The following is a 17,767-nucleotide window of genomic DNA, read 5'->3' as shown; positions in this document are numbered from 1 at the left end:
CAAAGCCACTAAACTCGAGGTCATTATCACTTTACTCTTAAAATGGGAGAGTTAATACTACATGACATCAGTGAATCCCAGGTGTTTGCTGTGCTGTTTGCTCTAGCAGGTGCTCATTTGAACTGGTGTTCCCACAAGGTACTAAGTGATCCCAGATTTTTTTAATACAGTGCACGCTGAGTGTTATAACCCATTCTATGCTGACACGGCATCTCAGGCCAATCGTGCCATATTTGAAGGCAGGAAAATAAAACTATATACGTTTGGGCACTAGCAGTAAGAATGTATATATACGTTTGGACTGTTTATGGGTTAACATCACTCTTACCATTATTGAAGATGCTTGTTGGAGTATGGACGGCGAAGAGGGGAGAGGGAGGAGTAGCAGAGGTTATTATTTGCATGGGGAATCCCCCTCCATAAGGACTTCAGGTATCAAAGCCCTATCTGGGGTTACTTTCTTTGTCTTTTACTGGCACTGGACCCCTGTTGCACTAAAAATCTGTCCAGAGAGCTCTATTTCTGGCATCACTTTAAGATTTGCCTAAAATGGGACAAGGTATTGTTATTGAACATGTTGCAGATACAGCTTGTATCAGCTTGGTCAGGGTGATATTTTACCACAAAAGTTTGCACCTCGTTCCACTTTGCACAAATGTTCTTAATCACCCCTCTCGCAACATCAGCTTCCTTGATTTCTACTTTCTTTGCCTGGATGGGACTGATTGTTGATTTGGACTTGTCATATGTCCTGGCGAGCTCGGCCACACATATGCAACTTTTGTATTTTTCTACAATCTCTTTCTTGAATTCTATCATGTTTCTCACCTTCTTTACCAAAGGGCTAGCACTAAGAACTTTCTTTGGGCCCATGGTGGCTTATTTCACAGTTGCAACAATGGATTATTACGAAATGCTTCGGATGAATGCTCACTCAACCAGTGATAGAGCCAGACTGAGACATGTATGCATGAGTGGCGGCATCCCGGGTGGGCAGATGCATCTGATACGGGCGATTTCTGGGACAAAATATGAAAATCGGAGCAAAATTTCACTGAAAAAAGTGGTCGAAATCCGAATCATACGATATCTGGTGCGGACGAAATCCGGGGTTCCACTGTATTGTAAAACTTCTACAGTTGCTTTATTTTTCTTGTGAAAAATATAGATAAATGAATTTTGAAACAAGTACTAGTCCATGGGTAGACAGAAGTGATATATTGAGTAAGGTGTCAGGTTGGATAGTCCAATTCTAGGGCCTGAGTCTTGGTTTGGAATAACTTCAAAACATACCTTAACAAGCCTGAATCACTGTGAATGCAGCAAGCATTTAAGAGTAATTCTTGTAATTCTCTTCCATTTCTCCTTTGTTTCATCTCTCATCAGGATGCTCTCTCTTACTCATCCCTTCAATTTCAGAAGACATCATTGCTACACAACAGATTATTCACTATGATTGTTATTCTTTTTAGGGACGATCCGAGGAAGCTGAGGCAGAGGCAAGTAAAGAGCGCAAGTTACGAGAACGTTCAGAGGAATACACACGGAATATAGAGGGAGAATTAGAGAAGATGCAACAAAGACCACAAGGCAGAAGTCCGTCTCTTAACTCTATTGAAGCATCACAAGAAGTAACAAGGTGAATGAATCACTTAAATCTGTCTTCTGTCTGACTACAATTCTTTTATTTCTTTTTCTTTTTAACACACTGGCTGTCTCTTACCGAGGTAAGGTGACCTGAAAAAGAAGAAACACTTTCACCATCACTCACTCCATTGCTGTCTTGCCAGAGGTGCACTGACATTATGGCTTAGATGCCCCTCCAAATTGCAATATCCCTACCCCTCCTTCAGAGTGAAGGCACTGTACTTGCCAATGGGTAACCAGTTTACCCTGAAACCCTTAAAAATGTTACCTTGCTCACATTCCAACAGCACATTAACTTACAAAATCCACCTAACCCTACTCACATCTAATACACTTGCACATAACTGTTGGATGTCCAAGCACCCTCACATACAAAACCTCCTTTATCCCCTCCCTCCAACCTTTCCTAGGACGACCCCTACCCCTCCTTCTTTCAACTACGGATTTTGTTCCATCCTCTCTAAATATATACAAACAACCTCATATTATTTCTTACTTGAATTAATATTGGTGTCTCATTTTCAATGTTTAGTTTTGCATATAATTTTTTTTAATATTTCTGCTGACTATCACACAACTTGTCTTATTTTTATTTCATTGGTCATTGAAGAAATATTTTCTGTCTTGTCTGGTACTTTGATACCAAAATGAGAGACAAAGTTCAGGGAAACAAATTCTCACCTTTTTTTAAGGAGGGAAGATGGGATGTGTGGATGTGACCTTGACCTTACTAGGTTGGGTTAGTGGCTTAAAGCCGGTAGGTAACTTGGACCTGCCTCGCATGGGTCAGTTGGCCTGTTGCAGTGTTCCTTCTTTCTTATGTTTTTCCCTTTTCATCTTTGATCTCATGATTTCCTCTCTGGTAGTAAGTTGTTGTTGGAAGGTTACATTTCTATGAGTGAGCACCAGATTACAATGTTTGTGCCCTTCTGGAGAGGCAGCAAAGGTGCAAGTAATGGTGAAAGTTTTCTTATTTAGGTGGGAGTATGAGATTATATTTTTTGTATTAACACATTTGTCATTTTTCACTGAGCAAGGCAATCTGATTAAGAAGATGCACTTTCTATAAAGTTTTTCTTCTTTTTAGTAATTTATTCAGGAGAAGGGGTTACTAGCAGTGGCGGATCATCCATAGGAGCTGCATAGCTGCATTCTTCCCAGATACTCACTGCCAGACGTATGACTTCATCAACCTTAGGCTAAAATAATATGCAACTGACACACATATTACAGGAATAATCTGTTGTACATTGTTTTCAATGTACAGTGGAACCTCTGCTTACGAGTTAATCCGTTCCCTCACCTTGCTTGCATCTGGATTTGCTCATTTGCAGAGTCAGTTTTCCTCATTTAAATTAATTGAAATACAGTTAATCCGTTTCGGCTGTCGAGAGGCACGACAAGTTAGTAATAGTATAATTATACAATATTTTACAGTATCGTGAGCTCATACCCCCACACCCCCTGGGGGACTATGAGTTACTGAGACTGCTCCGGCCTTCTCCCTATTTTCGTAAAGCTCCTCCCAGTGGGGGTGGTTGCTAGTGGTGGTAGTGGAGGTGGTTGCTGGTGGTAATAGTGGAGGTCATTGCTAGTGGAGGAGAAGGTGGTTGCTAGTGATAGCTCTGCCCAGTGGGTGGAGCTTTACAAAAATAGGGAGAAGGCACGAGCAGTCTCAGTAACTCATAGTTCACCATGGCGTATTGAGGTATGAGCTCATGACACTTTAAAATATTGTATAATTATACTATTACTATCAATAAAGGTTATCTAACTATCATATTTATTCCAGAATAATATTAGGTATTATTAGGTATTAGGTATTATTGGTAGACAGCAACCACCCAGGGAAGTACTACCGTCCTGCCAGATGACTGTGAAACAGAAACCTGTAACTGTTTTGCATGATGGTAGGATTGCTGGTGTCTTTTTCTGTCTCATAAACACGCTAGATAACAGGGATATCTTGCTACTCCAACTTACACTTTGGTCACACTTCACAGACATGCACATGCATATATATATATACATACATCTAGGTTTTTCTCCTTTTTCTACATAGCTCTTGTTCTTCTTTATTTCTTCTATTGTCCATGGGGAAGTGGAAAAGAATCTTTCCTCCGTAAGCCATGCGTGTCGTATGAGGCGACTAAAATGCCGGGAGCAATGGGCTAGTAACCCCTTCTCCTGTAGACATTTACTAAAAAAGAGAAGAAGAAAAACTCTATAAAACTGGGATGCTTGAATGTGCGTGGATGTAGTGCAGATGACAAGAAACAGATGATTGCTGATGTTATGAATGAAAAGAAGTTGGATGTCCTGGCCCTAAGCGAAACAAAGCTGAAGGGGGTAGGGGAGTTTCGGTGGGGGGAAATAAATGGGATTAAATCTGGAGTATCTGAGAGAGTTAGAGCAAAGGAAGGGGTAGCAGTAATGTTGAATGATCAGTTATGGAAGGAGAAAAGAGAATATGAATGTGTAAATGCAAGAATTATGTGGATTAAAGTAAAGGTTGGATGCGAGGAGTGGGTCATAATAAGCGTGTATGCACCTGGAGAAGAGAGGAATGCAGAGGAGAGAGAGAGATTTTTGGAGATGTTAAGTGAATGTATAGGAGCCTTTGAAACAAGTGAGAGAGTAATTGTGGTAGGGGACCTGAGTGCTAAAGTAGGAGAAACTTTTAGAGAGGGTGTGGTAGGTAAGTTTGGGGTGCCAGGTGTAAATGATAATGGGAGCCCTTTGATTGAACTTTGTATAGAAAGGGGTTTAGTTATAGGTAATACATATCTTAAGAAAAAGAGGATAAATAAGTATACAAGATATGATGTAGGGCGAAATGACAGTAGTTTGTTGGATTATGTATTGGTAGATAAAAGACTGTTGAGTAGACTTAAGGATGTACATGTTTATAGAGGGGCCACAGATATATCAGATCACTTTCTAGTTGTAGCTACACTGAGAGTAAAAGGTAGATGGGATACAAGGAGAATAGAAGCATCAGGGAAGAGAGAGGTGAAGGTTTATAAACTAAAAGAGGAGGCAGTTAGGGAAAGATATAAACAGCTATTGGAGGATAGATGGGCTAATGAGAGCATAGGCAATGGGGTCAAAGAGGTATGGGGTAGGTTTAAAAATGTAGTGTTAGAGTGTTCAGCAGAAGTTTGTGGTTACAGGAAAGTGGGTGCGGGAGGGAAGAGGAGCGATTGGTGGAATGATGATGTAAAGAGAGTAGTAAGAGAGAAAAAGTTAGCATATGAGAAGTTTTTACAAAGTAGAAGTGATGCAAGGAGGGAAGAGTATATGGAGAAAAAGAGAGAGGTTAAGAGAGTGGTGAAGCAATGTAAAAAGAGAGCAAATGAGAGAGTGGGTGAGATGTTATCAACAGATTTTGTTGAAAATAAGAAAAAGTTTTGGAGTGAGATTAACAAGTTAAGGAAGCCTTGAGAACAAATGGATTTGTCAGTTAAAAATAGGAGAGGAGAGTTATTAAATGGAGAGTTAGAGGTATTGGGAAGATGGAGGGAATATTTTGAGGAATTGTTAAATGTTGATGAAGATAGGGAAGCTGTGATTTCGTGTATAGGGCAAGGAGGAATAACATCTTGTAGGATTGAGGAAGAGCCAGTTGTGAGTGTGGGGGAAGTTCGTGAGGCAGTAGGTAAAATGAAAGGGGGTAAGGCAACCGGGATTGATGGGATAAAGATAGAAATGTTAAAACCAGGTGGGGATATAGTTTTGGAGTGGTTGGTGCAATTATTTAATAAATGTATGGAAGAGGGTAAGGTACCTAGGGATTGGCAGAGAGCATGCATAGTTCCTTTGTATAAAGGCAAAGGGGACAAAAGAGAGTGCAAAAATTATAGGGGGATAAGTCTGTTGAGTATACCTGGTAAAGTGTATGGTAGAGTTATTGTTGAAAGAATTAAAAGTAAGACTGAGAATAGGATAGCAGATGAACAAGGAGGCTTTAGGAAAGGTAGGGGGTGTGTGGACCAGGTGTTTACAGTGAAACATATAATATTATTTTTTTATTATCACACTGGCCGATTCCCACCAAGGCAGGGTGGCCCGAAAAAGAAAAACTTTCACCATCATTCACTCCATCACTGTCTTGCCAGAAGGGTGCTTTACACTACAGTTTTTAAACTGGAACATTAACACCCCTCCTTCAGAGTGCAGGCACTGTACTTCCCATCTCCAGGACTCATGTCCGGCCTGCCGGTTTCCCTGAATCCCTTCATAAATGTTACTTTGCTCACACTCCAACAGCACGTCAAGTATTAAAAACCATTTGTCTCCATTCACTCCTATCAAACAAGCTCATGCATGCCTGCTGGAACAGTGAACAGTATTTAGATTAGGCTAAAGAGGTCTTTGTGGCATTTATGGATTTGGAAAAGGCGTATGACAGGGTGGATAGGGGGGCACTGTGGCAGATGTTCCAAGTGTATGGTGTAGGAGGTAGTTCACTGAAAGCAGTGAAGAGTTTTTACGAGGATAGTGAGGCTCAAGTTAGAGTACATAGGAAAGAGGGAAATTATTTCCCAGTAAAAGTAGGCCTTAGACAAGGATGTGTGATGTCACCGTGGTTGTTTAATATATTTATAGATGGGGTTGTAAGAGAAGTAAATGCGAGGGTCTTGACAAGAGGCGTGGAGTTAAAAGATAAAGAATCACACATAAAGTGGGAGTTGTCACAGTTGCTCTTTGCTGATGACATTGTGCTCTTGGGAGATTCTGAAGAGAAGTTGCAGAGATTGGTGGATGAATTTGGTAGGGTGTGCAAAAGAAGAAAATTAAAAGTGAATACAGGAAAGAGTAAGGTTATGAGGATAACAAAAAATTAGGTGATGGAAGATTGGATATCAGATTGGAGGGAGAGAGTATGGAGGAGGTAAATGTATTCAGATATTTGGGAGTGGACGTGTCAGCGGATGGGTCTATGAAGGATGAGGTGAATCATAGAATTGATGAGGGGAAAAGGGTGAGTGGTGCACTTAGGAGTCTGTGGAGACAAAGAACTTTGCCCTTGGAGGCAAAGAGGGGAATGTATGAGAGTATAGTTTTACCAACACTCTTATATGGGTGTGAAGCATGGGTGATGAATGTTGCAGCGAGGAGAAGGCTGGAGGCAGTGGAGATGTCATGTCTGAGGGCAATGTGTGGTGTGAATATAATGCAGAGAATTCGTAGTTTGGAAGTTAGGAGGAGGTGCGGGATTACCAAAACTGTCTTCCAGAGGGCTGAGGAAGGGTTGTTGAGGTGGTTCGGACATGTAGAGAGAATGGAGCGAAACAGAATGACTTCAAGAGTGTATCAGTCTGTAGTGGAAGGAAGGCGGGGTAGGGGTCGGCCTAGGAAAGGTTGGAGGGAGGGGGTAAAGGAGGTTTTGTGTGTGAGGGGCTTGGACTTCCAGCAGGCGTGCGTGAGCGTGTTTGATAGGAGTGAGTGGAGACGAATGGTTTTTAATACTTGACATGCTGTTGGAGTGTGAGCAAAGTAACATTTATGAAGGGGTTCAGGGAAACCGGCAGGCCAGACTTGAGTCCTGGAGATGGGAAGTACAGTGCCTGCACTCTGAAGGAGGGGTGTTAATGTTGCAGTTTAAAAACTGTAGTGTAAAGCACCCTTCTGGCAAGACAGTGATGGAGTGAATGATGGTGAAAGTTTTTCTTTTTCGGGCCACCCTGCCTTGGTGGGAATCGGCCAGTGTGATAATAATAAAAAAAAACATAAATAACATAGAAGTATGATAAGGACTCTCAAATTAATACAAAATGACATATAGAGAGGTATTGAAGGGCGGGTGCTGGGCGCCCACCCTTCAAGATCTGATATACAAGATATGATATAGCATGTAATGAAAGTAGTTTGTTAGATTATGTATTGGTGGATAAAAGGTTTGGTAGACTTCAGGATGTGCATGTTTATAGAGGGGCAACAGATATATCGGATCATTACTTAATTGTATCTGCAGTTAGAGTAAGAGGTAGATGGAGCAAGAGGAAAATGGCAATAGCAAGTAAGAGAGAGGTGAAAGTATAAACTAAGGGAGGAGGATGATAGGGTGAGATATAAGCAACTGTTAGGAGAAAGGTGGGCTAATGAGAGTATAGGTAGTATGGAGGTTGAAGAGGGGTGGGATAGTTTTTAAAAGGCAGTGTTTGAATGTGGAGCAGAAGTTTGTGGTTATAGGAGAGTGGGCGCAGGAGGAAAGAGGAGTGATAGGTGGAATGATGAGGTAAAAGATGTGATAAAAGAGAAAAAGGTTACTTATGAGAGATTTTTACAAAGCAGAAACAATATGAGAAGGGTGGAGTACATGGAGAGTAAAATAGTGGTGAAGAGAGTAGTGAGGGATTGCAATAGGAGAGCAAATGATAGTGGGTGAGGCACTGTCAACAAATTTTGCTGAGAACAAAAAATTTTGGAGTGAGATAAATACATTAAGAAAGCCTAGGGAATGAATGGATTTGACAGTTAAAAACAGTATAGGGGAAAATGGCAGGAATATTTTGAAGAACTGTTAAATGTTGATGAAGTGAGGGAGGCAATAATTTTATGCATTGGCCAGGGATGTATAAATTTTTCAGGAATTAGCCAGATGCGAGTGTGGAGGAAGTGTGTGTGAGGCATTCGGTAGACTGAAAGGGGGTAAAGGTAAAGCAGCGGGAAGTGATAAGATCATGACAGAAATGTTAAAAGCAGGGGGGATATATTTTTGGAGTGTTTGGTACTTTTATTCAATAAATGTATAAAAGAGGGGAAGGTACTTAGGGATTGGCAGAGAGCATATATAATTCCTTTCTATAAAGAAAAGGGGGGACAAGAGATTGTAAAAATTATAGGGGAATAAGTTTTTTTTTTTTTATAGGTAGTAGGTTGGTAGACAGCAACCACCCAGGGGGATACGGCCATCCTGCCAAGTGAGTGTGAAACGAAAGCCTGTAATTGTTTTACATGATGGTAGGATTGCTGGTGTCTTTTGTCTCTCATAAATATGCAAGATTACAGGTAAGTCTTGCTACTTCTACTTACACTTAGGTCACACTACACATACATGTACAAGCATATACATACACACCCCTCTGGGTTTTCTTCTATTTTCTTTCTAATTCTTGTTCTTGTTTATTTCCTCTTATCTCCATGGGGAAGTGGAACAGAATTCTTCCTCTGTAAGCCATGCGTGTCGTAAGAGGCGACTAAAATGCCGGGAGCAAGGGGCTAGTAACCCCTTCTCCTGTATATATTACTAAATTTAAAAGGAGAAACTTCAGTTTTTTCTTTTGGGCCACCCCACCTCAGTGGGATACGGCTGGTACGTTGAAAGAAGAAGAAATATGCAAGATTGCAGGTATGTCTTGCTACTTCTACTTACACTTAGGTCACATTACACATATATGTACATGTTTATTTATACACACTCATCTGAATTTTCTTTGATTTTACCTTAATAGTTCTTAGTCTTATTACTTTTCCTTTTATATCCACGGGGAAGTGGAATAAGAATCTTTTCTCCGTAAGCCATGCGCGTTGTAAAAGTCAACTAAAATGCCGGGAAAAATGGGCTAGTAACCCCTTTACCTGTAATAATTACTAAAAAGAATAAGAAGAAAATTGTCAAAGTGGGAAGTCTTAATGTGCGTGGATGTTGTGCAAATGATAAGAAAGAGATGATTGTGGATGTTATGAATGAGAAGAAGCTGGATGTCCTGGCTTTAAGTGAAACAAAGCTGAAGGGGATGAGAGAGTTTCAGTGGAGAGGAATAAATGGAATTAGGTCAGGGGTTTCAAATAGAGTTAGAGCTAAAGAAGGAGTAGCAATAATATTGAAGGATAAGTTATGGCAGGAAAAGAGGGACTATAAATGTATTAATTCAAGGATTATGTGGAGTAAAATAAAGGTTGGATGTGAAAAGTGGGTTATAGTAAGTGTATATGCACCTGGAGAAGAGAGAAGTGTAGAGGAGAGAGAGAGATTTTGGGAAATGTTGAGTGAATGCGTGGGGAGTTGAACCAAGTGTGAGAGTAATGGTGGTTGGGGATTTCAATGCTAAAGTGGGCAAAAATGTTGTGGAAGGAGCAGTAGGTAAATTTGGGGTGCCAGGGGTAAATGAAAATGGGGAGCCTTTAATTGAGCTATGTGTAGGAAGAGGTTTGGTAATAAGTAATACATATTTTATGAAGAAGAGGATAAATAAATATACAAGGTATGATATAGCATGTAATGAAAGTGCACCTACCATCCGACTTACGACCTGCTCGACTTACGACCACTCGACTTACGACCGTGCTTTTTTTTGCCAAATTTCTGGGAAATAAACAATTATTTGTGTTGTACACAGTGTTTATCCTAAACCTTACAGTATAAAATACAGTGGAACCTCAAAAATCGAACTTAATCCGTTCCAGGAGCTAGTTCTAATTTCGAAAAGTCTGAAATTCGAATCAATATTTCCCATAAGAAATAATGGAAATTCAATTAATCCGTTCCAGAAACCCAAAAATATTCACACAAAAAATACACTTTATAGAGATTAATTACAGTTTTACATACATATAAAATAATTCATACATATAATATAAAATATAAAATAACGTTTTTATTTACCTTTATTGAAGATTGGTGATGGCATCTGGAAGACAGGGAGGAGGAGAGAGGGATTTGGGGTTAGTGTTTGGAAGGAGAATCCCCCTCCATGAGGACTTCAGGTAAAGCCCTCTCTGGGGTTACTTCCCTTCTCTGTCTTTTAATGCCACTAGGACCAGCTTGAGAGTCACTGGACCCCTGTCTCACAAAATAACTGTCCACAGTCCTCTATTTCTGGTGCATCTTTAACATTTTCCTAAAATGGGACATGGTTCTGTCACTGAACTTGTTGCAAAGATGGCTTGTTTCAGCTTGCTCAGGGTGGTACTTCTGCACAAACATTTGGATATCATTCCACTTGTCACAAATCTCCTTAATCTTTGAAGAAGGCACCTCATCCACTCCCTCTTCCTCCTCCTCTGAAGCAAGTTCCTCAGCTGTGGTCTGATACTGCTCCAGATGAAGCTCTTGCAGCTCTTCAGTGGTTAGCTCTTCCCTGTGGTCCTCCACCAACTCTTCCACATCCTCACCACTCACCTCCAACCCCAGGGTGTTCCCCAATGCTACAATAGAGTCCACAACAGGCAGAGGGTGAGCTGGGTCAAGGTCAGCCTCAAACCCTTCAAAATCCTTCTTTTGGACACAATCTGGCCACAGTTGTCTCCAAGCAGAGTTCAAAGTCCTGGAAGTCACTCCCTCCCAAGCCTTACCTATAAGGCTTATGGAGCTGTAGATGTTGAAGTGATTCCTCCAGAACTCTCTTAGGGTCAAATTAGTGTCTGTGGTCACTTCAGAGCACTTTTCAAACACTGCTTTTGTGTAGAGTTTTTTGAAATTAGAAATGACCTGCTGGTCCTTGGGCTGGAGAAGAGGAGTGGTATTGGGAGGCAAGAACTTCACTTTTATAAAACTGAAGTCCTTAGACAAGAGGTCTAATAAGTTTGGAGGATGAGCAGGAGCATTGTCCATTTACAGGAGGTATTTTTTCACACTGGGGCCAAACACTTCACTGACCCACTCTTTGAAAATTTTTGACCCATACCTTATGATTAGCTTTCCACAAGACACATAACTTGTTCTTAAAGACATTGTTTTTCTTAAACGCACTGGGATTTTCTAAATGATACACAAGTAAAGGCTTCACTTTAAAATCACCACTAGCATTAGCACAGAATAAAAGAGTAAGCCTGTCTTTCATAGGCTTGTGTCCTGGCAGTGCCTTTTTCTCCTGTGTGATGAAGGTCCTTTTTGGCATTTTCTTCCAAAACAAGCCTGTTTCGTCACAATTAAACACTTGTTCAGGCTTGAATTCTTCACTGTCTATGTACCCCTTAAACTCCTGTACAAACTTCTCAGCTGCCCGTTTGTCTGAACTGGCTGCCTAACCATGTCTTACAACATTGTGTATGCCACTACTCTTCTTAAATCTCTCAAACCAGTCTCTGCTGGCCTTACATTCACTATCAGCACTGGTTCCAGGAGTTATCTGTACCAGATCGGCATGCAACTTCCTTGTCTTTTCACAAATAATCGTCTCTGAAACACTATCACCTGCAATCTCTCTCTCCTTGATCCACACCAGCAACAACTTCTCAACCTCTTCAACTATTTGTGGTCTTTTTTTGGTTAGCATATTAACACCTTTCGCAGCATCAGCTTCCTTGATTTGTTCTTTCTTTGCCAGGAAAGAACCGATGGTCGACTTGTTTTTCCCATACATCCTGGCAAGCTCAACAAGTCTCGCACCACTCTCATACTTCTGTATTATTTCCTTCTTCACATCTATGGTGTTTCTCACTTTCTTTACCACAGGGGTACCACTAGCAAGTTTCTTTGGGCCCATGGCAGCTTATTTCACAGTCCCACAAGCACTAAACACAACGAAATAATTGTAAAATGTGTGAATGAGAGCGCAGGTTAGTGATCACTCAAGCATAAACAAAGCTAAACTGCTCACGGCGCTTGCGCTGGGACGTGGACAGAGCGGGCCAGCGGACAGGTCCCGTACCCGGCGGTCCGAAATTTGAAACGCGTTCGATTTTTGGTACACAGTTTGTCCGAAAAAATGGTCTTATTTTCGAAACATTCGATATTTGGTACGTTCGATTTTCAAGGTTCCACTGTACAGTACTAACAGCATAAAAGGTAAAGTAAAACATGAAATACCAAAATAAAGCAATATAATAAAGTCATTACAAAAACGTGATGTTGATATTCAATAGTAAAGTTCGACTTACGTCCATTTCGACTTGCTACCAGTTTCTTGGAACTGAACTCGGTCGTAAGTCGGATGGTAGGTGTAGTTTGTTAGATTATGTATTGGTGGATAAAAGGTTGATGGGTAGGCTCCAGGATATACACGTTTATAGAGGGACAACTGATATATCGAATCATTATTTAGTTGTAGCTACAGTTAAAGTAAGAGGTAGATGGGAAAAAAGGAAAATGGCAACAACAAGCAAGAGGGAGGTTAAAGTGTATAGACTAAGGGAGGAGGAAGTTCGGGTGAGATATAAGCAACTATTGGCAGAAAGGTGGGCTGGTGCAAGTATGAGTAGTAGGGGGGTTGATGAGGGTTGGAGTAGTTTTAAAAATGCAGTATTTGAATGTGGGGCAGAAGTTTGTGGTTATAGGAGGGTGGGTGCAGGAGGAAAGAGGAGTGATTAGTGGAATGATGAAGTAAAGGGTGTGATAAAAGAGAAAAGGTTAGCTTATGAGAGGTTTTTACAAAGCAGAAGTGTTACAAGAAGAGAAGAATATATGGAGAGTAAAAAAAAGGTGAACAGAGTGGTGAGAGTGCAAAAGGAGAGCAGATGATAGAGTGGAAGAGGCACTGTCAAGAAATTTTAATGAAAATAAGAAAAAATTTTGGAGTGAGTTAAACAAGTTAAGAAAGTCTAGAGAACGAATGGATTTGTCAATTAAAAACAGAGTAGGGGAGTTAGTAGATGGGGAGATGGAGGTTTTGGGTAGATAGCGAGAATATTTTGAGGAACTTTTAAATGCCGACAAAGAAAGGGAAGCGGTAATTTTATGCACTGGCCAGGGAGGTATACCATCTTTTAGCAGTGAAGAAGAAGAGGATGTGAGTGTGGGGGAGGTGCGTGAGGCATTACATAGAATGAAAGGGGGTAAAGCAGTTGGAACTGACAGGATCATGACAGAAATGTTAAAAGCAGGGGGGGATATAGTGTTGGAGTGGTTGGTATTTTTGTTTAATGTATGAAAGAGGGAAAGGTACCTAGGGATTGGCAGTGTGTGTGTAAAGCCCCTTTATATAAAGGGAAGGGGGACAAAAGAGATTGTAAAAATTATAGAGGAATAAGTTTACTGAGTATACCAGGAAGAGTGTACGGTAGGGTTATTATTGAAAAAATTAGAGGCAAGACAGAATGTAGGATTGCGGATGAGCAAGGATTTTTTAGAGTGGGTAGGGGATGTGTAGATCAAGTGTTTACATTGAAGCATATATGTGAGCAGTATTTAGATGAAGGTAGGGAAGTTTTTATTACATTGATGGATTTAGAAAAGAAGGGTGCTTTACACTACAGTTTTTAAACTGCAACATTAACACCCCTCCTTCAGAGTGCAGGCACTGTACTTCCCAGGCCGGACTTGAGTCCTGGAGGTAGGAAGTACAGTGCCTGCACTCTGAAGGAGGGGTGTTAATGTTGCAGTTTAAAAACTGTAGTGTAAAGCACCCTTCTGGCAAGACAGTGATGGAGTGAATGATGGTGAAAGTTTTTTTTTTTCAGGCCACCCTGCCTTGGTGGGAAACGGCCAGTGTGATAAAAAATAAAAATAATAAATAAATTTAGAAAAGGCGTATGATGAGTGGATAGGGGAGCAATGTGGCAGATGTTGCAAGTATATGGAATAGGTTGCAAGTTACTAAATGCTGTAAAGAGTTTTTATGAGGATAGTGAGGCTCAGGTTAGGGTGTGTAGAAGAGAGGGAGACTACTTCCCTGTAAAAGTAGGTCATAGACAGGGATGTGTAATGTCACCATGGTTGTTTAATATATTTGTAGATGGGTTTGTAAAAGAAGTAAATGGTAGGGTGTTCAGGAGAGGGGTGGGATTAAATTATGGGGAATTAAATACAAAATGGGAAGTGACACAGTTACTTTGCACTGATGATACTGTGCTTATGGGAGATTCTAAAGAAAAATTGCAAAGGTTAGTGGATGAGTTTGGGAATGTGTGTAAAGGTAGAAAGTTGAAAGTGAACATAGAAAAGAGTAAGGTGATGAGAGTATCAAATGATTTAGATAAAGAAAAATTGGATATCAAATTGGGGAGAAGGAGTATGGAAGAAGTGAATGTTTTCAGATACTTGGGAGTTGACGTGTCAGTGGATGGATTTACGAAGGATGAGGTTAATCATAGAATTGATGAGGGAAAAACGGTGAGTGGTGCGTTGAGGTGTATGTGGAGTGGAAAAACGTTATCTATGGAGGCAAAGAAGGGAATGTATGAAAGTATGGTACAGTGGAACCTCAAAAATCGAGCTGCTCCCAACAGAACCAATTATGTAAGTGTATTTTTGTAAGTGCTTTTATAAGTGTATTTTTAAGGGTCTGAAATGGACTAATCTAATTTACATTATTCCTGATGGGAATAAATTCATTCTGTAAAGGCACTCGAACAGACTTCTGGACCGAATAAAGTTCGATATTTGAGGTTCCACTGTAGTACCAACACTCTTATATGGATGTGAAGCTTGGGTGGTAAATGCAGCAGCAAGGAGACAGTTGGAGGCAGTGGAGATGTTCTGTCTAAGGGCAATGTGTGGTGTAAATATTATGCAGAAAATTCATAGTGTGAAAATTAGGAAAAGGTGTGGAGTTTGTGCAGTTTGGAGGGATATGTTGTGTATCTTTATATGTTTATGCTTCTAGACTGTTGTATTCTGAGCACCTCTGCAAAAACAGTGATAATGTGCGAGTGTGGTGAAAGTGTTGAATGATGATGAAAGTATTTTCTTTTTGGGGATTTTCTTTCTTTTTTGGGTCACCCTGCCTCGGTGGGAGACGGCCGACTTGTTTAAAAAAAAAAAAAAAAAAAAAAGTGTGGAGTTGATAAAAGTATTAGTCAGAGGGCAGAAGGGGGGTTGTTCAGGTGGTTTGGTCATTTAGAGAGAATGGATCAAAGTAGAATGACATGGAAAGCATATAAATCTATAGGGAAAGGAAGGTGGGGTAGGGGTCATCCTCGAAAGATTTGGAGAGAGGGGGTAGGGTAAAGGAGGTTTTGTGGGCGAGGGGCTTGGACTTCCAGCAAGCATGCGTGAGCGTGTTAGATAGGAGTGAATGGAGACGAATGGTACTTGGGACCTGATGATCTGTTGGAGTGTGAGCAGGGTAATATTTAGTGAAGGGATTCAGGGAAACCGGTTATTTTCATATAGTTGGACTTGAGTCCTGGAAATGGGAAGTACAATGCCTGCACTTTAAAGGAGGGGTTTGGGATATTGGCAGTTTGGAGGGATATGTTGTGTATCTTTATACGTATATGCTTCTAAACTGTTGTATTCTGAGCACCTCTGCAAAAGCAGTGATAATGTGTGTGTGTGGTGAAAGTGTTGAATGATGAAAGTATTTTCTTTTTGGGGATTTTCTTTCTTTTTTGGGTCACCCTGCCTCGGTGGGAGACGGCCAACTTGTTAAAAGAAAAAAAAAAAATGTGAATATATGTAAAGAAAAATTGCAAAGGTTAGTGGACGATTTTGGGAGTGTGTGTTAAGGTAGAAAGTTGAAAGTGAACATAGAAAAGAGTAAGGTGGTGAGAGTATCAAATGATTTAGATAAAGAAAAATTGTATATGAAATTGGGGAGGAGGAGTATGGAAGAAGTGAATGTTTTCAGATATTTGGGAGTTGTCGTGTCAGCGGATGGATTTATTAAGGATGAGGTTATTCATAGAATTGATGAAGGAAAAAAGGTGAGTGGTGCATTGAGGTGTATGTGGAGACAAGAAATGTTATCTATGGAGGCAAAGAAGGGAATGTATGAAAGTATAGTAGTACCAACACTCTTATATGGGTGTGAAGCTTGGGTTGTAAATGCTGCAGCGAGGAGGCAGTTGGAGGCAGCCGAGTAGGAGTAGGTGTGGAGTTAATAAAAGCATTAGTCAGAGGGCTGAAGAGGGTTTGTTGAGGTGGTTTGGTCATTTAGAGAGAATGGATCAAAGTAGAATGACATGGAGAACGTATAAATCTGTAGGGGAAGGAAGGCGGAGTATGGGTCGTATTCGAAAAGGTTGGAGGGAGGGGGTAAAGGAGGTGTTTTGGGCGAGGGGTTTGGACTTCCAGCAAGCGTGCGTGAGCGAGTTAGATAGGAGTGAATGGAGGCAAATGGTATTTGGGACCTGACAAGCTGTTGGAGTGTGAGCAGGGTAATATTTAGTGAAGGGATTCAGGGAAACCGGTTATTTTATATAACCGGACTTGAGTCCTGGAAATGGGAGGTACAGTGCCTGCGCTCTAAAGAAGGGGTTTGGGATGTTGGCAGTTTGGAGGGATATATTGTGCATTTTTATACATATATACTTCTGAACTGTTGTACTCTGGGCACCTCTGCAAAGACAGTGATTGTGTGTGAGTGATGTGAAAGTGTTGAATGATGGTGAGAGCGTTTTCTTTTTGGGGATTTTCTTTCTTTTTGGGCCACCGTGCCTTGGTGGGAGTCGGCCGACTTGTTGAAAAAAAAAACATAAAAACCTGATTTAGACTCTAGAATGAATAAAATATGAACTTAAATGCTTTAAACTCCACATCTTGCACCTCTGCTGTCGTGCAGGTACACATTAAAATCATTAACCCTTTGAGGGTCCGTCCCATAGATCTACGGCTTTACATTCAGGGTCCAAACCGTAGATCTACGTCATGAGCTCAGCTCACTCTGATAAACTGTGAGTGGTACATTTGGGCCTAGATATGAGAGAATACATCTATGTGGTATGTGTGCACCACATAAAACAGATCCTGCAGCACGCTGTGTATAATGAGAGAAAAAAAATGGAATCATGATTTTTTTATTAAAACAGTGACTTTGCAGTGTTTTTTCGTATGTTTTTTATAGTTCTATTTGCGATTTCTTGGTCTCATTTGATAGAATGGAAGACATATTACAGAAATAGAGATGATTTTGATTGGTTTTAGCACTGGAAATGGCTTGAAACTGAGCTCAAAGTAGCAGAAATGTTAAATTTTTGCTGCTATTCATGAGTAAACAAACGACCTCACACGTCTAATACACGCCAGCTGGTGGGTCTAATATGCATTCACAAATATGGTGATGATATTTATACAATTATTACAGTATTGCATAACAGTAAATCTTCTATTTTTTGGTGTGAATAAAAATTCATTATGTGAATAAAAAATCAAAATGGAATTTATTTGTAAAGCCTCAAAACGTAACTAATGAATAGAGGAAATGTTAGTTTAGTTCAAGGAATACCTACATTGTTTATTCTGGACCTATTTTGAAATTGGAATATTTTGAACTTTGTGTTAAATTGGCCAAAT

The 17,767-nt window shown here is 40.4% G+C and overlaps 1 protein-coding gene across 3 annotated transcripts in view; it reads left to right on the top strand.

Moving 5' to 3' along the window:
• The window catches only part of LOC128693543 (serine/threonine-protein kinase Genghis Khan), a 230,939-nt gene that overhangs the window by 51,497 nt on the left and 161,675 nt on the right, over positions 1 to 17,767 (top strand). For all 3 annotated transcript variants that reach the window (XM_070081421.1, XM_070081429.1, XM_070081424.1), the window contains exon 5: positions 1,473 to 1,639. In XM_070081421.1, the coding sequence (XP_069937522.1) occupies positions 1,473 to 1,639 (167 nt within the window). The remainder of the gene's footprint in view (positions 1 to 1,472; positions 1,640 to 17,767) is intronic.

This window comes from Cherax quadricarinatus, chromosome 6 (assembly GCF_038502225.1).
Source record: "Cherax quadricarinatus isolate ZL_2023a chromosome 6, ASM3850222v1, whole genome shotgun sequence".
NCBI classification, from domain to species: domain Eukaryota; kingdom Metazoa; phylum Arthropoda; class Malacostraca; order Decapoda; family Parastacidae; genus Cherax; species Cherax quadricarinatus.
The sequence above is the reverse complement of the archived record's forward strand: the minus strand, read 5'-3'. Positions and strand labels throughout refer to the sequence as shown.